The sequence below is a fragment of the Ostrinia furnacalis genome, unplaced genomic scaffold, assembly GCF_004193835.3.
Source record: "Ostrinia furnacalis isolate ACB-3 unplaced genomic scaffold, ASM419383v2 OfSCF3313, whole genome shotgun sequence".
Classification (NCBI taxonomy): Eukaryota; Metazoa; Arthropoda; class Insecta; order Lepidoptera; family Crambidae; genus Ostrinia; species Ostrinia furnacalis.
Window position 1 is genome coordinate 93,124 of NW_021133552.1, and position 24,114 is coordinate 117,237.

At 38.8% G+C, this 24,114-nt stretch overlaps 1 protein-coding gene across 1 annotated transcript in view; it reads left to right on the plus strand.

The window, feature by feature from the left end:
• The window catches only part of LOC114357645 (potassium voltage-gated channel protein Shaw-like), a gene marked incomplete at its 5' end in the record, with an annotated part of 159,940 nt that overhangs the window by 86,979 nt on the left and 48,847 nt on the right, over nucleotides 1–24,114 (plus strand). Inside the window, one exon of the mRNA XM_028311361.1 lies at nucleotides 11,730–11,909. Coding sequence (XP_028167162.1) covers nucleotides 11,730–11,909 — 180 coding nt within the window. The remainder of the gene's footprint in view (nucleotides 1–11,729; nucleotides 11,910–24,114) is intronic.

Genomic DNA, 24,114 nt, shown 5'->3' on the forward strand with positions numbered 1-24,114 from the left:
TTGCTTCAGACCCAGAGGTCCCGGGTTCGATTCCCATTGGGGGCAGACTTTTCTGATCGGTTTTGTTAGTGGTAGGGCTTGTTCTAAGTCCGCCTGGCTAGCTACCACCATCTTACCTAAGTCTGTCGCCATAATAACATTGTTAACAGCATTGTTGTGTTCCTAGAGTTTGAGGCAAGATAGTCAGTGTGCCTACCATGAGTTTACGTTAGGTGTGCTCGCTAGCGACTGCGTAAAAAAATGACATTTAAATGTATGACATATTGTGCAGCGCCCCTAGTGGCTACTTTCAAGAAATAAAATCTTCATATAATTTTTTGACGTATTCGCTAGCGAGCTCACCTAACGTAAACTAATGTTAGGCACACAGTTCCTCTGTGGCTGAGGAGTCGTCCTAATCATCACTTTCCATCAGTAGGCCTAGAATGCGCGCCGCGATAAGCGTTTATCACGCATTTTATCGATTTTACGCGATAAGCCCATACATTTGACGTCTGAAATCATCGATAAGATTTTGTCACGGTGCGCATCCTAGCCCAGCTGATGAGATGCAAGCCAAGAGCTGCCTTATCTATACTACCTATACTAATATTACGAGTATAAATGCGAAAGTAACTCTGTCTATCTGTCTTGCTTTCACGCCTAAACCACTGAACTGATTTTGATGAAATTTGGCATAGAGATAGTTTGAGTCCCGATAAAGGACATAGGATAGTTTTTATCCCGGTTTTTGAAACAGGGACGCGCGCAATAAAGATTTCCAAAATTACACGCGGGCGAAGCCGCGGGCGGAAAGCTAGTTGTAGATAAAAAACCAGCATACAAAAGGTTAAGGGCGCTATTTATTTATGTATATCCTTTGTCCAAAAGATAATGAAAGTAAAGATATTACAAATTAAGTTACCTATAAGATTACCTACACTGGCCCTCGCTTTTAACACGGACCCCGAAATATGTTCGCTAATGGACGACCAGGCATTTTAGTGTTGTAGCTGTGAAACTTATCGATATCTAAAATTCTCTAACTACATTTTTGTTTTGGGGTCTTGAATTAATTAATTAAAAAAAAATATGTCACCAATGCCACAAAACAGTAGATTTCATCAAGAATACTTCAATTTACTTCTGTACAATAATAAATATTGGGTTCGATGAGTCGGTCCATATTTTAATATTACTTTGACAGTGGGAAGAGTGCACAGTTTCGATATTCGATAAATCAAAAATAGTTCAGTCATTTGACGTTTAAATTAAAATAATAAAGATTAATACAGTGACTGCCCACTGTATTAAAGAAAAGAAAGCCAAATTATTATTTTGTTCCAAGAATGTAATCACCATTCACCGACAAAAATATCGATACTACCTTCGCCCTAATAACAACTATTCTATAATACGTGCGGAGGCCCTTTGATCAGTCGTGTTAAGGCGTTGATTAACTATAGCGCCACAGGCGATTTGAGTTACTATAACTTGCCTTACCTTTACTTACTATTTCTAGGAAGTTCTAGCTTTCGTTTTACTCTACTAGGTGTAATCTTTTTATGGATATTATTAACCCGGCGCCAATGACGTGAAAATAATTGCAAAGACGATGACCCCGGGTCATATTGACCCATACTTCATCGATCATTTTTCAGGAAATGGTACAAGTAATCTTAATTTTAATTACTGTCTATGTTTATAGGGTTCTTTACTGAGCTAATTAAACAAAAATAAAACTAATACATAATATAAATCAATTTTTTATTAATTTTTAAACAAAACATGAAAAAATCATGTATAAAAACACAACGAGTCTATGTTTTTTGTTTTTGGTAAAGATTTTTAGTATTTATATGAATCAACAATGTTATATAGTGAAAAAGAGATAAAATCAACTTCTTATATGCAGATACAATGAGATCAGTCTTCTACTTCATCATTCAGAGCCATGGAACTGCTGCAACTGGTGCAGTATGTATTCGAATGGTCTGGGCATGTAAATGTGGCATGACGGACTTGCCGGCGTCGTACTAATGCAAGGTTGAGATTATCCGAAGACTGAGTCCACATTACTTGCGTCTTTTTCACATTCGTTGCCATTTCTAAGTTCTGGCTATTACAGCCTGAAATTCTTCAATCTCGGAATCCGACTCTTCTAGCAGCGCTTCATTCTTGCTGGGTCATTTAACAAAGACATTTTGACTAAAACTTTAAAAAGAACAACATAAGCTAGCACTAATCACAAAATAAGCGAATAAATGTAAGCCACATTATCACCGCGCCACCGATGACGCCGGGTCATAATGACCCGTTTTAATTTGAAGCCTGTGTATCTCGCTACGCAAGCGGAGTCACACTGAGTTAACTAACGGAATGGACTAAGGGAGGTTGTATCTCCAGCTATACGAACGGTCGAACCACAAAATGGACGCAAAAAAAAATTATGAACGTTTGAAAATGCCTCGGGTCAATATGACCCAGCGTCATTGACGCCGGGTTAAGTTTGCCAATCATTTGTCGTGGCTTATACAGACATACATAAAATGTATTTGACACCAATAACCAAAATTCTAAGATGTAACTATTCTCTCGAATCTAGCTCCGAAAAACTACTTACTAAACATTTTAATTATTTTGTTCTATCATTCGCCTTTTTGTGCCTTTTAATTCAAACGAGAACGCGAACTTGTCACTTTCGGTCAAAACTTTCGTAAAAATTATTGGTAAGGACCACGTATGTCAATGCACTGGTGTCACCTGATATATTTGAATACCTACCAGCCGCATATTATGCAGCTCGTGGGTTACGATGGTTGGCAGTCCACAAAATTACGTTTCTCTAGAAACTTCCTGCCCCGTACAACAAACTGTGGAATGGACTGTCGTCTGCGGTGTTTCCGGACGGATACGACCTGCAAGCTTTCAGGAGGAGAGCGTATCTTCACCTTAAAGGCCGGCAACGCACCTGTAACGCCTCTGGGTCTGCGGGTGTCTATAGGCGACGGTAATCACTTACCATCAAGTGATCCATCTGCTCGTTTGCCTCCTGTCACATAAAAAAAAAGTAAGACCCTCTGCCAGAACGGTATAGGCCTACTAACCTTCCTAATGAATACCCGTCACCGGCGAGCTATGATTTTTTAACGTAGGGCGTTATCGGCGATTAGTTCAAGCATTCGTCCACATCCCCTGCTCCCAGACTCACATTACTTATCTACGCTCTCTTGTGAGTAGAAAACACTATCATGGTCGTGTTTCAAACCTCCATTCTCCTAACCTAATGGGGAAAACCTACCCAAAATGATTAAGCTTGGGAACTTTTCATGAATGGCTTTGGGCGATTAGATAATGCTGGGCAGATTTGACGTAGGCAGGATACCCCATGGGGTTGAATGGGATGGCCATGGTTAAAAAGGACGTTATAATAAAGATAAATGGTTACCCCCGTCGTCATTATCCCTTTAGAAACATTTGTGAGTTAATTTCGAGTAATTTACCGGTAAATATTTGCCTACAAAATGCCTGCTTGACTAATTTGAATTGACAAGATTAGTTTACCCATTCATGGTTAAATCCACTCCTAGTATGGGCTGAGACAAGTGGAGGAAAAAGTCCAGACTCTATATGCCATTAAGTGCCCGTATATTTTACCCACTTTAAAGAGTTTTTATCAATTTCTTTCCAAATTAAAGAAATATTAAGTGACAAAAATACTTTTGAAATTAGAGAAAGCTATCTTAATTTAGTAAAACGATTGTTTTCTGACTATCCATTTTCACGTTAAAAATAATTATGACCCACTCAAACCCTACTTTAATAGATGACGGTCATCAGAAGTAATGTACGCTTACTAATATTTAATTGGCACTGAAGATTCCCACACAATGCCAGATCAAAAGCGGCTAAGGAAGAAAGACACTGTAAATTACTGTTTCGGACCATTTCCCCTAAATTAATTAAAATTTCGGAAAATCTAAATGCTGGCTCTTTCCTTGCACAAAGGCTTAGTATTGCCATTCAGCGAGGAAATGCAGCCAGCATTCTCGCCTCTTTGCCTCACGGACACACTTTTATTTTTGAGTAATATAAGTTTATATTTTTATTTTGTTTAGAGTTAAGTTTGCCTTAGTTTAAAAAAAAAATCTGTTTATTGTAAATAAAGGTAATATTTCAGTGGTTATTATGAAAGTTGAAAAGTTAAGTTCTAATTTACAATAAAAGTTCGTATACATTCAAAACCTTTTACCATAATTAAGGTAATCCTACTTCGGTTTTCTTTATGGGTTCTGTCTCTCGGGTCTTTTTTCTTTTGTTAAAACGCCCTAATCACTTTTCAGTTTGTGATTGTAACTTCGGTAATTTTTTGTTTTTTTTTTCAATATAATCAAAATACAAAATACATCTTTATCAGTTATTAAAAAATCTCATTGAGATGCGCTTCTTTCATTTCAGCCAAATGACGTCCACTGCTGGACAAAGGCCTCCCCCAAGGTTTTCCACAATGCGTTCAGGACCGTTGTCCTGCGCTGCCCGCATCCAGGCTCTTCCCGCGACCTTTACCAGATCGTCGGTCCACCTAGTAGGAGGCCTGCCCACGCTACGTCTTCCAAAAGTTTAAAAGTATTCGACCAATGTGTGTTGCCAGTGATGGTATACGGATCTGAGACGTGGTCGCTTACTATGGGCCTCATAAGAAGGCTCAAGGTCACCCAAAGGGCGATGGAGCGGGCTATGCTCGGAGTTTCCCTGCGTGATCGAATCAGAAATGAGGAGATTCGCAGGAGAACCAAAGTAACCGACATAGCGCTTCTTAGTACAAAATTAATTCCTACTCTACCTGAGTTTGTTTTTCATATGCTTACGCAACGAGTTTGCACTCTGTACACCTTTGTACTTTTAAGGCTGAGTTGCACCATCTAACTTTGACCGTAACTATAACGATAACACAGGCCTGCAAAAAAAAAATTTTTTTTGGTGCAGCTCTTTTTGTATATACGATCGATAATATAGGTAATCTACAATATATTGACATACTTCATTTCAACTCATCAGCTCTAGTTTGTCGACTACCCTCATTTTAGTTTTTTTCCCGTCTTGTTCGCAAATAGTCATTATTACAATAACATCGATAAACTTTATGTTACTATTTAGCTATGGATAGTACGTCTAGATGTTGTGTTAACGATCCTGATTAATTTTGATAAGTTTGTGGTGAATACTACTGAGATATCAGCGTGAAACTATCAAAAACATGGCGAATTTTTTGTATTTTGCTTACTTCGGTATTGAAATTCAATACAAAGGTAAGGTGTAGGTGCCTCAAATTGTATGTATAATGTGCGTTGAACATCTGCAAAGATACTAGAAAGGCACACGTAAGTTTTTGAAGCTTGGAGTGCCTATGATATGGAGAAAATGGCCAATATTCCAGTTAATTTAACAGAAATTTCCAAGTATAAGTACTGAAAAACTAAAAGCAGGTATATTTGATGGACTTCAAATAACTGTATTAATAAAAGACTCCACTAAATTTAAGATTTCTATGAACGATGCGGAATGGTTTGCGTGGAAATCTTTTGTAGCATTTGTACAAAATTTCCTGGGAAAGCATAAGGCTGACAACTATGTAGAATTAGTATAGGATGTGCTGGTTCAATTCAAAGATTTAGGCTGTTATATAGGTATAAAATTACACTATTTTAACAGTAAACTATATCAATTCCAACAAAATTTAGGAGTACTAAGCGAACAACAAGGAAAACGTTTTCACCAAGACATAAAAACAAAGGAAAATAGTTACCAAGGAAGATGGGACGCTCATATGATGACCGACTACTGTTGAGAATCATGCGAGATTGCCCAAGTAAGTTTCATTCGAAAAAATCACTCAAAAGACAATTTCTTGATGTTTAATGCTAATAAAAATACATATTTATTGTGAAAATTGTTTTTTTAGTTATCTCGGGAACTAGAGCTGATAGAGAAAAACTGATTACATTTTTGATATTGCCATGCAAGACATACTTAAAATCAGGTCTTAAATCCCCGGCACCAAAATGGCTGTAGGCCAGTGAATCAGTGTTTTTTGTATGGAGTTTGACAGATTTTTGACGTTTGTCAAAGTTAAAATAAGATGGTGCAACCCAGCCTAAGAGTTCACGTCCACTCTTATAAAAAGTAAACTAGAAAAATTACAATGTTCCGTAAAACATTTCTCGTGCATGCGAGGTGTGAAACGACGCGGGAAACATTACAAGGGTAATGGAGGCTGGCGTAACGCCACAGTAACAAGAAACAGTAATTTATGTCTCTAATAATTGTCAGAGAAAGTACCGCCTCGTTTAATTAAAAAAAATGCTGCGTTAGATAATATGCTGCGATAGATTTGTAAAAATAATTTTTAGTTTTAACAAATATAACAATTGAATGTAACCAAAACTATAATGATATCTAGCGTTATTCTAGTACTAGTAATACGTACTTGTGAGTTTTTGTGGCTTGTTTAACATAATTATGTATCTTTATAACTTTAAGAAAGAGCGGGGCCTCCTAACACAGGTATTATACTTAAAAGGAGACCCCAGCCACTTGCAACAATTATGTTAACTTAAAAGATACTGAAAAAATGTTTTTTTCATTTTTCATTTTCATTTTATCATAACACATAACAAACATATCTACTAGTGTTAGTAACCACGAACCGGAAATTGTAACGTAGACAGGTCTTCGAATTAACAGGACAATAATCTGGTGAAGATCGCTGGAAACACCTCAATGCCTCTCACTGTCTTTCCAACACTTACAAAATAGCCACTGGCTACACGGCAATCAACGTTAACTTACTGTTACCATGTACTGTGGCAATACCTCGTTGAGCGAACAGCCTAAGTTTGTTACGTTTTTATCACTCTCACAAATTACTTTGTGTAGATTGAAACGATTAAAATAATTCATTTAAAGGAGACATTGAGCAAGGCTAGATAAATGTTATGTATAAAATACGTATATCGTAATAACGATACCAACAAGTAACTTGTACACACGGCCACACTGTTAACTAACCATTTCCATTTTTGCTCCCGCTCTCATCGAAAGGTGATTATTTGCGATAGAACGAGACGACATGACAGGCAATGGATAGTTAACACTGTTGGCGATGGTACATCTTCTTAGATTATAGTATTCTTATACTTCATAGTCTTTTCATTTTTAGTAAGGTTGCTTTTTACTTTTAATATTATGTTAAAAAATGATTATTTTGGTATAAAACCAGCTACAAACTGTGTTTGGGATAGGGCCAGTGATAATTTAACACATATGAAATACAAACAGTTTTTATGAAGTGACATAAAAAAAAATAACCCCCCCCCCCCATTCCAAGAGGAAGGGGTGGGCCTACATAATATGGGGGCATTTTTGTCGATAAAATTGACATCACAACATCGACTTAAATTATCGCTAGCCCTATCCCAAACACACTGTAGAAACTAAAATTATTGTGAAGTTTTAAGATCTTTAGTAATATAAATGCGAAAGTAACTCTGCTGTTACCTTTTAATGCTTAAAACACTGAAAAAGCTGCTAATAATTATTGCAACATTTTCTTCCAAAACAGAATTTGTACAACATGAATAGACCTGTATGAAAGTCAAGGCAAAGTCACATAATACTCGTTCTAGTTCCATCAAGCTTATTGAACTTCAGCATTAAATAATGGAACACATCCAATGCTTCACGTCTAAGTTTCTCGCTAAGTGCGTCTAAAAGCTCTCCGCTCTAAACATTCTGTACAAGTTTGAAATAACACTTGTACATTTAAATTTATATACGGTCTAGACTTATTTATAATGAGTAAACATGTACAGTAATTATACAAGGCCGAAACTGGAAACTAAATTTATAATAAACAGCTCCTGCCCACGGGTTTTTTCACGTAAATGGTGTGCTATGGAGAAAACAGTTACTTAGGAATAAAATTTAAATTAATGGTGAGATAATTTTCAAAATCAGTCCAGTAGTTTTTTGAGTTAATTCATTACAAACATTAAGCAAATCTTTCCATTTATTAATATTTTGATAAATAAATATCCTTAGGCATTTTACACCGCCATCTAGCCCTAAGAAATAAACTTTTTCATACATAAGAGTAGGCGCACACCGTTGAATTTTAGTTGGCCGATAATTGTGCCTGATTTTAATTTGTATGAAGAATCGGCCAAATCGAATCGGCGTAGTGTGCGCACTCCCATACATGCCCATACTGATCAACTGCCCGACTAAACTATCGGCCGACGAAAAATCAACGGTGTGCGCCAACTCTTACAGTTTAACAAGAAATGAGCAGCTACATAACATTAAAGTCTAGCAGCAGTGAGAACGTTATTGAAAAGACTAAAGGCAATTTATTCACATTTGCGATTGAAAACAATATTCATAATAAGTAGGTACGATACGAAGCAATATTATTCTGCGAAAATGCTCACAATACTGCTCACAATTTTAAATAGCAATACAAGGGTATTTCTCATCGCCACGGTTCTCATCGTCACCTTCGTGGCGAATTTTATTTCTAACTTATTTCAACTTTTTGTAAACAAAAATTGTAGCGCTTGATGTGAAGATTGTATTCTCAGTAAATCAGTCAAATAGTGAGTCTCGTTTGGAAGCTTTAACGTTTTGAATTTTTTGATGCCACGAAAGTGATTCTGTACTTCACAGCAATAATTTTTTCAAACTTTACTACTCTAAATGACTCTTAAGTGTTTATAAAACATATTTTGTCTTATTTTCATAGATAAATAGCAATAACATAATATAAATGGGTACCTACTTAGATACAAGATAAAATTTTACCGATTACGTCACCTACTAAGTTACAAGATTCTACGCAATTGGTTTTAAGGGTGACACTGGTGGCATTCTGCACTGGTGGCCAAAGCAAGAAATCACTTTCGTGGCCTAAAATCACCTTCGTGTATAAAACACCACGAAGGTGATGCCACGAAGGTGACGAAAATTTTAGTTTTTTATGAATTATCCTTAAATTTGAATTTAACGGTTCAAGTTGAATACTACACAAATAAGTCTAACATGTTAAGTTTTCAATGGCAAAGTTTCAATTAAATTGTTTAAATTTTAGAGGTAGAAAATATTGTTCAAGCAAGCGACGGTATGTCTATGGATAATCACAAAAAGTTACGTATTTTTTTCGCGGAGCGACGATCGACCTATCTCACCTCCCCAATGGTCGAAGCGCGACTGACGTTAACCGAATAGAACGCTGTGATTGGTTGCTGGTGTTCGGTTTAACGGCAATCTTGTATTATTACTCAAAATTTTAGGTACCTAAAATCGTGTGACCAACGTATTTCGCTTTCTCAATTCAAAATAATTATAAGAAGATATTTTTTTGACTATTGTGTGGAAAGTATATTTAATTACGATGATTTTACTACACACAAATTGAATGAAAATTGTGAATGCAGTAACCAAATGTTTGATTGCAACCGAAGGTGTGACACGATGAGAACGCGAAAAATGACCCCGTTTTTTATCGTTTCATGTCATTTTTTCATATTATTTTTGCTTCTATTACGATAAAATTTATTTGGTATGTAGCTAAATAGATATTTTATCATCTGATTTCAAAGTTATTGTTCTAACTTATACCGTTTATGAACTATTATTGTGTGACCAACAAATTTGAGTGTAAATGAGAAGTACCCACAAATATATTTCTGAAACATCTTAAAAATCATGGAGGTACTTCAAAAGAAAATTCAGATGGAGTATTTTTGTTTAAGCAAAAACGTTAGGACGCATTAATTGCAAAACTTTGTCTATTATTCTCTTTGAGAGGATCTCTTGAAACGTCTTTTGTCAGAATTTTTATTTTTATTCGACGAAATGAACAATAGTCCCGTTGGTCTGGTGCCCGCTTTGTGCTCTTTAGATACATGATCAACATCGACGACTGGTTCTAAAGAAATGCTTTTTTATGTTAGAGGCCGAGTTGGATATACTTACTACACAAAATAATAACAACGTAAGTGAAAAGGCGATATTTTTAGGCTGGGTTGCACCATCTTACTTTAACTTTGACAAACGTCAAAATCTGTCAAACTTCATACAAAAACCACCTGTTATCGTTATAGTTACGGTCAAAGTTAGGTGGTGCAACTCAGCCTAAGACTTTATAAATCTTGCTAACTAATTAGGCTGACTAAATTAATACCCTCAACTTTTTATGATTCTTGCATTAATCTGAGGATCTTAGAAGTTTGAGAAATGTTTAGTCTCAGTACCAAACTGCCAGCCTTTTCGCGTGAGCTTTACCATAATTTAAACTTAAGATTAAAAACACGTCTTTCTAAGGCTGGGTCGCACCATCATACTTTAACTTTGACAAATGTCAAAAATCTGTCAAAACCCATGTAACTAAAACACCGGTTATCGTTAAAGTTACGGTCAAAGTTAGGTGGTGCAACTCATCCTAAGAAATTACAGAAATACCTAACTGAATTTAAAGGAGCTGGATTTTACGCTTTTTCAGCAGATCAGCAGAGCTTACTCCTTCGTCCTCATACTGATATGTTGTTACCAGTTGTTGTGGTTGTGTGTCATGGTTTAAAAATAAACTATTTATTATTATTTAAAAGAAAGTTTCATTGACCGATACACCCCAAAATCATCATCATCATCTGAACCATAGGACATCCACTGCTGAACATAGGCCTCCCCCAATGCTTTCCATGTTGCCCGGTTGGTAGCGGCCTGCGTCCAGCGCCTTCCTACTACCTTTATGATGTCGTCGGTCCACCTTGTAGGACCTTAGTTTACCCATTCATGGTTAAATCCACGTCCTACGCTGCGTTTTCCACCCCAAAATAGGATAAGATATTTGGAAACTGGCTCTAATTAAACGAGGCTAGAATAGGTCAAATATATCATAGATAGTTCACCCCGCATTCTTCCTGCTGGTATTTCATCCATCAGCATTCTAGCCACACGCTTGCCACCCGCCAAGAATTACAAGTGGGAACACTTTGGGATGTTCAGATAGACGGACGGCAAATTGAATGAGTGTTTAACAATAATTCAAAATGGACAGTTGGGCTTGCAGTTTTTGAAGCGGATACCATTTCTATCGTACTGTTATGAAATTTTTAATTATCCTATTTAGGGACCTGTTTGTGAAATATATTGGTGAAAGGGGTTATTTTTTCAAGTCAAGTCTCAGGGTCTCCTTGAAAGGGTACAAATTTTGGGATTATGTGAATTTACAAGCGATAAAATGTTAAGGTACCCAAAAAGCAATTACAGGAGTAATGTTGACCAAGCTACTTATAAAAATATCGGATAATTAATCGAAACCAAGCATAAGCATTTTCATTTTTTCAAGTTACCTATTTAACAATATTCTAAATATCTATCTATGTATAGTCGATGAAGCACGTCATGATGTCGTGCCTTGCTTGTCCACGCACAACACACGACAGCTGGCAGGAAAATTTAATGAATGCTACTGACAATGCTTTCGGGCTGACACTGTATAGGTTTGTTGTCGACACGACAAGAAGAAGAATAGGTATTTCTATGTAGATTACGAGTATATTATTTAAACTATGTTTCAATATTGACAATGAAATAACCCTTCCTCTTGTGATATAAACCTGATTGGGTCGGATTTTATCCCTCCTAATCTCTTATTTCTCATGTCATTGAATTAATTCTTTTGTCCTCAGAATACCCTGGCCATCCTGGACAAGTTGGACATCGACAGCGAGAAGCCCTCGGAGGATGAGATCGCAAGGCTCTTCGGTTACGAGGAGGCGTACCTGGCCGGAGAGTTGGGCGTCTGGCAGAGGCTCAAGCCCCGAGTCTGGGCGCTTTTCGACGAGCCTTCTAGTTCACCACCAGCCAAGGTAAAACTTTGACTGGCCTGTCACACGGACAGCTTGAAGTAGTTAGTAATGACAGCTTCAAGATGCGACTGCATAGCAAACTACAGAAGCTGTCGTGACTGCTCAAGCAGTTCCGTGTATGGGTTCACATAGAATACTGTAGCTGTCAGACACTAGCTGCTTCTAGCTGTCCGTGTATGGTGGACCTAAGGTTCGACCAAAGCGTGCAGCCCGCGTGCACGATGGCGATGGCGATCTTACTGATTTCTACTGATCGCCCATCACACCCTCGGAGGTTGAGATCGCCAGGCTCTTCGGTTATGAGGAGGCGTATCTGGCGGGAGAGCTAGGCGTCTGGCAGAGGCTCAATCCCCGAGTCTGGGCGCTGTTCGACGAGCCTTCTATAGTTCACCACCGGCCAAGGTAAGGGTTTTCTTTAGTTATAATTTTTTTTCAGAGAGCGCTGCTGCCCGTTCTCTATTTGATGTGTAGTCCCTATGTCGCCTCTTACGACACCCGTGGGAAGAGTAGGGGTTGATGACAAATGTATTCTACTCTGCCGTCACCACACGGCTTTAGTTTTAAACTGCGGGTTGGAGGCCTGCCAAGCGTGAGGATTATGGCAAAATCCTTCACTATAGTGGAGGAGGCTCATAGTCCAGCAGCAGTGGACTGTAAAGGGCTGTTGATGATGATGATGATGATAATTCGATGCCTCCTAAAGGAGCCTGGAGGTCCGGTTCGGGAGACCTGGAGCAATAGTCCTGGCGGAGTTGAAGAAGATGGAGAGGCTGCCAAAGGTCAACGAGTCATCAGGGGAGATCTGCACATTTGCCAGCCGAGTCCGTAACGTCGTGGCCACCATCAGGGCACTCGGCAAGACGGAATATTTGTGCGCACCAGGGGCCGTGGAGTGTCTTATAGAGAAGATGCCGCCGACCATGAAGTCTCGGTGGCTGATGTACCAACGTGAGCGCCGGGCAGAGGGAAAACCAGCGCTCGAACTTATGTATGACTTCATGGAAGTTGAAGCAGATATGAACAGCGACTACGCTCCCCCAGAAGTGTCCTGGGGCCAGAAGAGGAACACGTTCAAGAGGCCGATCCACCACGTCCCACGAGCGGAGGAATACTACGAAGATCAGAATACCGACGAGAAGAAGTGCCCAGAATGCCGAGAAGATCACTGGCTGTACGAGTGCAAGAGGTACAGGGAATCCAGTGTAGACGGAAAATGGGAAATGGCAAAGAAGGCAAGAATGTGTTTCAAATGCTTGCGCTTCAAGCACGCAAGAAACACATGCTGGGCACAGCCTTGCAAGAAGTGCACGAGGTGGCATCACATCAGTCTTCACTCGGAGAAGTCCGCAGCGGCAAAAACTCAAGAGAAGCCCGCCGAAGGAGTTGTATCGTCGGTGCACACCACGAGCTGCGGAAAGGCCTACTTGAAGATGACGCCGGTGAACCTCTACGGGCCCAAGGGGACAGCAAAAGTGCTCGCGCTCCTGGACGAAGGGTCCACCGTCACGCTGCTGGACTCATCAGTGGCAAAGAAGATTGGGGCGCAAGGGAAGCCGGAAGCCATCAACATCGAGATGGTTGGGGGGAACGGAATGGTGAAGAGCAACTCCCAGAGGATCAACATGAAGATCAAGGGGGTCCATTGTAGAAATAAACTCAACATAGAAGCGAGAACTATCGACAACTTGAAGTTGACGAAGCAAGGTGTCGAAGAAGGAATACTTCAAAACTGGAAACACCTGAAGAAAATTAAGAAGAAGCTGGTCTACGACAAAGAAGTACCTAGACTTCTGATTGGGCAAGACAATTGGGGGCTGATAGTCACACGGAGACTACGCAGAGGGAAGGCCTCCGAACCAGTTGCCTCTTTGACCAGCCTTGGATGGGTTCTGCATGGATGCAACACTGGAAGAAGTGATCCAGTGAAGTTAGTGCACCACAGCAGATTAGTGGAAGATGGAACGGAAGCCTTGGTTCACCAACACTTCGAGAAAGAGAACATCGGAGTGGAACCACGTCGGCCATGCAACGACGCCGACAAACAGGCTCGCAGTGTCCTGAAGAAGACCAGCAGAGGGTATCAGGCACATCAGTGTCCCATCAAGAAGAAGTTGGATGATCATCCCACCAGGATGTTTCAACATGGAAGGTGCCTAGGAAAGAAGGGTCCGCACGGTGAAGACGACACTAATGGCCGTCCTGGAAGAAAAGACATCACTGGAAGAAGTCCTGCACACGCTCCTCCTCGAAGCGGAACACATTGTGAGTTCGCGTCCACTTACCTGTATCAGCGCGGATCCCAACGACGAAGAAAGACTCACGCCGAACCACTTCCCGAATGGAAGATCCTGCGGAGCGATGACGCCGGGCGTGTTCAAGGACCCCGACTTCATCGGGAAGGCGAACTGGAGGACAGCGCAGCGCTTGACGGACCACTTCTGGCGAAGATGGCAAAAAGAGTACCTGCCAACTTTGATGCCAAGGAAGATAGCCGGCCGGGAGACAAAAGACCCTCAAGTCGGCGACGTCGCCTTGAGATTCGACGCAACGCCACCAAAAGACTCTTGGCCACGAGAGAAAGTACGGCGGGTATACCCTGGTGCGGACAGAAGAGAACGAGTCCTCGACGTGCGAACACCCGGAGGAGTGCTACGGCAACCGACGCGACGAGTGGTAGTCCTGGTTCCTGCCAAGACGTCGCATCCGGAAGAGGGAGTGCTTCGCACTGCGGGGGAGATTGTTAGCGACGTCGACCAAGGAAATACGCTAACTTATTAATTAGAATCGATTAGCAACATTAATAGTCAGTGTACGGTGCGTCACCGTACGTAATCGATGAAGCTCACGCTCTCACTTACCACGGTGGGGCACGTTTAACGACCTCATTCCTTCGTCAACGATACTGGATTGTGGGTGGCATCAGGGCCATCAAGAAGCGCCTACGTGGGTGCGTCAAGTGCAAGCGATACGACACAAACAAGAAACATCAGATCATGGGTGACTTACCACACGCTAGAAGCAACCCATCCCGCCCATTTTATCACACCGGCGTAGACTTTACGGGTCACATCATGATAAAGAGCAGCAAAGGGCGTGGCATCAAGTGCACAAAGGGTTATGTGGCAGTGTTCGTGTGTATGGCGACAAAGGCTGTACACTTAGAACTTGTCTCTGACCTAGCCACATCATATCTACAGTGACAATGGCACCAACTTTATCGGAGCAAGTAAAGCCATACAGCAAGAATACGAGATACTTCAATCTACTCTTCATCAAAACAACAGTCATTTTATGCAAGAAATAACAGAGATGAACATTCAATGGCATTTTAACGCCCCTTCCTGGCCTTCAGCAGGCGGCCTCTGGGAGGCCGCAGTAAAGAGCTTAAAATACCACCTCAAACGCGTCGTCGGCGAACAAAAACTGACGTACGAAGAATTTTCGACCGTATTATCACAGCTAGAAGGGTGTTTAAACGCAAGACCATTGTGTGCCATCAGTGAAGATCCAGAAGATCTGGATTACCTAACTCCATCGCACTTCCTATCAAGTGGACCTGTGCTAACATTATTTGAAACAGAGCAAGATCTCAGAACAAGATGGTATCTATGTCAAAAAATATATAACGACATCTGGAAGAGATGGCGTTCAGAGTACTTAACTCAATTAACTACCAGAGGCAAGTGGAAGCAAAATCAAGAAAACATCAAAATCAATGATCTGGTAGTCATACACGACGACAACTTGCCATCGGGACGGTGGGCCATGGGGCGCGTCGTTGAACTCCACCCTGGCCCCGATGGACACGTGCGAGTAGTTTCATTAAAAACCAAGAACGGTTACCTTAGACGTCCGGTAGTAAAATTATCTTTACTGCCTATCAATCAGAACTCAAATCAAGACAGCAAACAAGTTAATACAGCAAGTGTATCTCCAATACATGAAGAAAACAAGAAACGCGTGAAAAACATTGGTTTCAACTTTAAATCAATAGTATTGGCTCTACTTTATTTTATGAGCATACTTACAACAACATCATGCACCTTCGTAAACACACCGCTGAAACAAAACCAAGGAATTTATTTCGATAAAATTTCGGATATGCAAGTAATAAGAGACGACTGGACTGTAGTGGTTTATTACAAGATGGAACCATACTGGCAAGGGATGAAGACATTCGAAAATTACTTCAATTACTTGGAAGATACATGCAAGAAACTGAACGAAGAAGTGCATTGTGACGTCATTCTATGGCAGCTACGTCACAGCTACGACGAACTGCAACACTATAATACGATACTGATGACGCAACACACGCGCACACGCTCGCGCAGGCGACGCGGTCTAATCAACGCAGTGGGCTCAGTGGCTAATACACTGTTTGGAGTCCTAGATGAGAAGTTTGCCGAGCAGTATCAGAAAGATATTACTCTCATACATGATAATGAACAACATTTGGCATCACTGTGGCGAAATCAAACTTCTATCGTCGAAGCCGAATATAATTTACTGAAAATAGTTATAAAGCTTTTTACCTATTATTGATTACTTATAAAAATACATAAAAATGTCACTAATTAAAGAAATTTAGTTTTTCACAGATCGTCATAAATTATAGCCTATATGTTATGTTATTCTGGGTTATAAACAAAAATACTGTAAAGTTTCATCAAAATCTGTTCGGTAGTTTTTGCGCGAAAGAATTACAAATTTCCAGACATCCTGATATCCAGACATCCTAACTTTCGCATTTATAATATTAGTAGGATCGAAGTACCTTCATCACTAAGTAAATCACTGGAGATCAAATTAGAAAATGCTTGGATTTCTATTAAATCAGCTCCCTCAGGCAATGGTGAATCTGAAAATATTAAAAAAACACAAACATAAAATATAATTTAACTTCACAACGAAGACGAAAAAATCGTAATTAAACGTTACAATAGGAATAAATACTCAATTTACCAACGTAAACAATATTAAATTGCACATACAATATCAAACGTACGAAAACAAACCACGTTAATAATCGTATGTATTACATACGATAAAAAATAAATTTAATTGACAACGTTTATCATGGTATGTAAAACATACGATACTTTGTTAGCTTAAAAAAGGAACGTAAAGAATCGTATGTGTTAATTACTATAGTTTTGAATAGCTAGTAACAAAATATAAGGCAATTTTCAACACCAAAAGGAAAACTGTAATTACTACTTACCTAATAGTATGCGCTCGCTAGCGGTGAACCAAACCGCTTCTCCCCTGTAGACGATCGCACAGGACATTACGATAGTATACGTTGCGATCGTGGATTACATACGATTGAATACGTGTGAAAAATCTTTTATTTTAAATGATATTGCAATTTTTGTTCGCGGGTTCGATAATACGTATTTTAGTAATTATAAAATGCTTATAAAATCAAAATTGATATTTTGTGGCTTACGATTATTTACTTAGGAGGCATTGAATTGTTTTAGCTGTACTTAGGCTGGGTGGCATCTTATTTTACCTTTGACAAACGTCAAAAATCTGTCAAACTCCATCTGTCAAAACACCGGTTATCGTTAAAGTTACGGTTAAAGTTAGATGGTGCAACTTAGCCTAAGCGTGCTCTACTAATTTGAATCTGGATTCGAAGACAGATGTCTCTAGATTCACTTCATTTTAGGAACCTCAATAAGCATTCAATTAACTGTCAAATAAGATTTTTACTTGCAATTAAATAAATAAATAGTTTCTTCGTAGGCAAAAAAGCAACGTCATCGTTTTTTTTGTCATACAAAACCAATTGAAGGACGCCGTTTTGATACCCACTACACTTGTTAATTATATTGTAGGATTGATTCAAATTGGTAGAGCGAAAATGTAATTATAATTCTGTAATTCAGTGGGCATTTTAAGCCGCTCTGAATAAGGCTCATAAAACCCTAACACTATGTTGTCGTCTGGCGTCATAACCCAAAAGATAGAAGAACAACAGGCTGTTAATTGCGGTTCCAAAATTTAACCACCCGTATCACTTCCCTCACTAATCCCTAACCCATTTACATGTAAATCCGATGAATGGGCCAATTCCCACAGTGAATATTTGTGTGGAGACAGACGTAGCCTCTAATTGCTATGAATCCAGATGGCGATTGCCCTATAGTTCTTAACGATCCCAATTTGGAGTAGTGTTGGGCAGTTTTGTGACAGAGAATATCGATAATTTCAAAATACTATCGATTAAAGAAAATTTTGATGGCATATTATTTTATGCTGGTGATTAAATAAGTTATTGCTAAATTCGGTTAAATTCGCTCAGTGTCCGAAATATAAAAGACCGGTGAGAGAGTCATACTAACCCATTTTTCTCAAAGGTATCAACACTTAGCCCGAAAACTAAGCACAAGTCCTTGACTTTGTTTCTTTCGTTCGTTTTCGTTTATGCATGCTTTGCTCAACACACTTAACGCCCACTTGTCCCAAGTGGAATTTGAACCCGAGACCCCGACTCATTGTAGTGTCAGTGACTTTGCTTTTACATTAAAGTAACAATGGCTACTATACTACGGCTTTATCACAGAACAATGTCCGATGATGGCTCGATTATCGATAGATTGTTTCCTATTAACCTCGAACAACACTAATCTGTATACATTAGGGATATGATCTGATCACGTGATTGCAATCTTAAGTGCCAAGTGATGAGCTAGATAAAAGAGATCATAGCATTCGCATCTATTATCGTTTTAGATTTTGCAAGATCTGTATAATTTTGCAATTTTCTTTATAAAATATAGCAGCTGATATTGACGCCTGTTTTTATTGTTGGAGTCGTCTTTATTGAAAATGGAGAAGCTCATGGCCTGCATCTAACCTGATGGAAAGTGATGATCAGGCTGAAGGTGAAATCAAGCTTTAACTAGCATCCTCAACCACAGAGGAGCTACAGGCTATCTTACCTTTATCTGACTTTCTTGCCCCCACTAGGAATTGAACCCGGTACATCTAGGTCTGAGACACCTCTAGGTGGTCTTAACACTAGACCGTAGAGGCGGTTGGAGGTCTCTTACAATACAGAATCTGGGATATCTCATTTAAGCTAAATTTTAAAAATTGTGACTGAACTTGCAGCAGTTCCCAAGAAAACAATAAAAATATACCACCACTATTAGTCATTTAAACACACTATCTTACTGGCAAAAGAGTAGTTCCCCTTTATTGGTAACAAATACGAGTATTCTAGCATGAATATGTAACTCAAGTTTTAAATGAAAAATGTATGCAAATGAGCTTTCGTGGAAGATATCAGTTTCCATTGCGAATTCGTCGGAACTAGCGCTCTTGCTTATTTATGATGGCCATTTTGGTTGCAATTTTGTGCATTGTAATGTACAGTCGTGTCATATAGTTCGTGACACCTAAAGTAGCCAAAAACTTTGCAACACATCTTTGTCGCAGTTGGAATAAGGTTGTGTTTGTGTTGTCAGCTTTTTGATCATTTTGGGTGTCACGAACTGTTTGACGCTGACTGTACCTACAATATACATACATTAGGGTGGTCCTTATTTTTCGACTTTTGAATTATCCCCGGGGCACTTTCTCATTCGATTATATACCTCTAAATATGAAATTAGCTTTTTTTGTTTTTTTTAGTTAAGATTTAGAGGTCGCTACCAGCTGTCAAAATATTTACAAAAGCTTTGAAAATCTTAAATCATGGTTTCATAAATGTATTATTTAAGTGTTTATATCACATTTTATGTGCAAATGAACATCGCATAAATAGAATAGACAATCGCTTCTTGTCCCCTTCTCCCCTCAACCCCTCTTCTGTACCGACCATGGTACCGACGCGTCGAGATACTAACAAGTAAACTCTTATATCTTAAAAATAATTGATTCAAATATGTACATTGTACATAATATCTTAGTTCATAACAACAACAATAATTTTGTAATATTTTTATTTGGCTTTGGCTTTAAAAATAAATGAATCTAACAAAAACAGATTTTGTTTTTACTTAAAATTCAAACCTTGCTAGCGACCCCTAAATGTCCTTTAAAAATTAAAAAAAAAAAATAATGAAAGACTTTCATATGGTATATATTCAAGTTACGTGGTGCCCCGCAAAATATAAGAAAAAAAATTTTTTTCGTAGGAATAAGGACCACCCTAACATACATATTATTTGAAATTTAAGATTGTCGCTTCCTAGCGACATCTAGTCACCTCCTGGTGACCTGCTTTTAGTATACAATATACAGATAAGATAAACTGTACTTTATATTTCCAAAATCCTTTTTATTCCATTGTTCGTTCGTTCGTTCGTTTCAGCCGAAAGACGTCCACTGCTGGACAAAGGCCTCCCCCAAGGATTTCCACGAAGACCGATCCTGCGCCGCTCGCATCCAGGCACCTCACGCGACCTTCACCAGATCGTCGGTCCACCTTGTGGGAGGCCTGCCCACGCTACGTCTTCCGGCTCGTGATCACCACCACGTATTTTATTCCATAACTTACTGAGAAAAGTTTAACCAAAGTCCTTTTCATATTTTGTATTCTGTACGTAACCAATACCATTAGTGTCGTATGGCATACTTACCTGAAATACATAGTATGAATGATTATGTTTGTTTGTTCAGATTGTGTGGAAGAATACGTAATGACTGAGCATGTTCTATTAGCTGATTATGTTTACAATTTTTATTACCTACTCAGTACAATGTTTCTGACTAATATCAACAGACTTTATGTATTTTACTATACCTAATGTATTTTTTCTGTAGTGACCCAGTCGTAGAGGATTCCTTACAAGGTTTAATAGACAAAATGCACTTTATCTTAATGGGAGCTTAGGTATTTAAGTATCTTTTATTAATATAACACATTGGAACTACCATTTCTGACAATTAGATGATCAACGCTGCTAACTAAATTACGGTGAGAAATATTTTATTTCAAAATTAAATCTTAGTAGGCCGTAAGACCGTTTTTCACCACATATTTTCAATGTAAAATTAAACATAAACTCTTTGTTTTACACCACACAAAGCAAACTCTTCTTCCATGTAAAATGACAAATTAAAGCTTTTTAATTTTCCATCCACATGTTGAGACCGATTAATTCTGAACCACTCCATTGAGTTCGCTGTCAACTATTATTAATTACAGGAGGCTACGAGAAAATATGGATGAGGCTGAATGAATATTGATTGGATGGTAATGAATTATATGGGATTATGTATGCAGTCACTATAGGTAAGTTTTGAGTGACTGATTTTGTACAAGAAGGTCAGAATATGTCGTGGAGATAATTATGATGGCGAGTAACTTTGCCAATTTTGTTTGTGTCAATGTAGGTAGGTGCCTACGTAAGACGTAGTTAACCCTTCAAAGATCCATAAGAAGAAGGAAAGAGAGGAAGAATCTATTTCAAGCACCTACTTGTTATTGGCCGCCGTAACGTAAAAACGGCGATATTAAAGATACTGTAACCATATTAACTAATTTGTAATATCTAAAGCAATAAACTGTTTACAATAATATTTTTATTTTTATGAACATAGGTACATAATTTCTGCACAGAAATTGATTGGGAATAAGTAACCATTGGAATCGTAAGAGATTTTCTTATTGCTATTAGTAATATAGAGAGGCTCGTACTCCTACAGTAGTGATTGAATGGCCTGTTAAATAAGTTATATTTTTGAGAGACATTTAAATAAATAAGTAATCAGAAATAAAAAAACTACCATCAATATATTTGCCTTAAAGTTTATCTCCACACTCCACTAGGCTGTAACATTAACAAATGGCCGCTTTATACGGCAACATTCTACATAAATCCTGCCGTTAAACCTTTACATTTCTCCCGCTATGATGGGAGACGCTATGTTTACCCCGTTTCGCGGGAAATACAATTTTTCATCGCGATGAATAACGAGTACGACCACAACCGTGACACAGCGATTTTTGTGGAATATTTGTGGATATTAAAATAAACCTTATATTATATTTTAAGAACGAATAGAATCCGAGGCATGAAAATTACTTTGCACATACAAAAATATTGGGCAACTTACACAAATATGGAAAATGCTGAAACGGAAATAATGAACTGTGTATGTGAAACTGATCTTAGATACAGATATTTTCTTTATCCAAAGTTGGAGTCTTGAAAATTTGTAAAGAGTGAGGTTCTATGGTAGCATTTTTACTACAGGATGTCCACTGTTGAACATCCCCAATGATTTCCGGATTGGTTGGTTGACAGTGACCTGAATCTAGCACCTTCCTGCAACCGTATATCCACCTTTGTGGGCTTTTTTTAAATTATATCTTTTAGTGTGTCAGGTAATCAATAAAAGACAATTGAGTTCGCGAATTATTCGAGTTGTCATAGGTACCTTTGTTGTACAAAATGTAGAGAACTCACGTTTTTATAGCTCTGAAAAAGCTTGAACCAGCCTACTAAAGACAAAACATTTCACACCCACTTGTGCTAACCGCATATACCCCTATTTACCAGACTGTTTAGCCCATACAGACGCCTCATCGATGGGAACATCAGAGGAAAATCAGCATCATTTCCGCTCTATATAACGCCATTAATTAATCTTCACTCGCAGGCACGTCACAGCTGGTTAAAAACAAACAGTTTAGATCATGGTTCGTTGAGAATCAGGTTCAGTTTGTGTTCAAAATCGTTTTGTTGGTAGGTAGCTGGAGTTGGAGGTACGCATTCGCGAGTAAAAAATAGCCCTAACTAGAGCATGTAGAATTTTGTCCAATGACCCCAAGCTACCCATCCTTATCGCTCGCGCGTGATTCTATTGCTGTCGCGACTGTGCGACGGGCGCCCGCAAAAAGTGTGCGAGCGATAAGGATGGGTAGCTTGGGGTCATTGGACAAAATTCTACGTGCTCACAGCTCGGCCTCGTCGGCACGCGCACCGATGATCGCCAAACGGCTAGAGTACCTTCTGTACTCGCCACTCTGCCCGGTGAAGCTGGAAAATCTCCTCAAGATACCAGCGCGCGTCCCTTCAAAAAAAAACCGGGCTTTAGTGATCCAGACCTTCTGTCTCTCCCTACCAGAAATATGGATATCCAGTGCTACATACTAACCTGAGACAAATAATAAACTAGTGAGTATGCAATACAATGCATTTCATTGGCAAAATAAAAGTAGAATGCATGAAAGGAAAGCCCAAGGTTTACTGTGCTCTCATATGGATTCAGTGGCAAATTTTTTTATTGCACTATTTTAAGATACTCGATATTACACTATTTAGCTTGATGTCCTGTCTGTACATAAAACAGATTAAAGTATTTTCACAGTCATCATTTCAGCTAGCAAAAGTCTGCGAAGTCTAGGTCGTATCGATTCAGGTACTATTAGAGGCCGGTCGATCTATTCTCATAAATAAAACACTGAATACTCAACTTTCACACTATTTTAAATATGTACAGTTCATAACATAGCATCAAAAGCACGGGGAGCCGACTCCGCGCGTCCCTCTATTCTAACGTTTGCTCGTGTGACATTGACATTACGTCAATGTCAATATGACAGCAGCTCATTGGCTATAACGATACCGTTATTTTAACGTTTTATATTTTTCACAATTAACAGTACTTATTTTAATGAGTAGATACTAAGTTGACTGTTTTATCTTTCCTACATGAGCATTTCAGCTTTCCACCACCCACAAAATTGCGCGAATTGAAATCGTTAGCAAAAACGGAATCGAATTTGGGTGCTTTCATAGATCATACTTTGAATGGTTGGGTTGTTTGGATAGTGTCGTTTCCAGGCTCTGTTTACTGCTCAATTGGGCGGTAATATTAATTAGTTTGGAGTTGGTTAACTATTGTTTTGATTATTCGGAGCTCTGACCAAGCGTTCGATTTTACCTACAGTTTTATGTAGGCATTTGGTAGAGAAGCGGACTGGTTATTATATTAATGAAACGAGTTAGTTTTTATTAATTATTGGATAGATTTTTGCAACTTCTGCGTGCAAACATGGTTGGAAGGATTTTATAGGGCTCTACAAACAAGTTAGTTTTTGAAGATGGATAGATTTTTGTAACTTCTGCGTGCAAAAATGATTGGAAAGATTTTATGGTGCCCTATAATGTTGTATCAGATGACTTTGTAATAAGTTAGGCTATTTTTCAGTGAACTCTATCTGGGTTAAGTTACACGC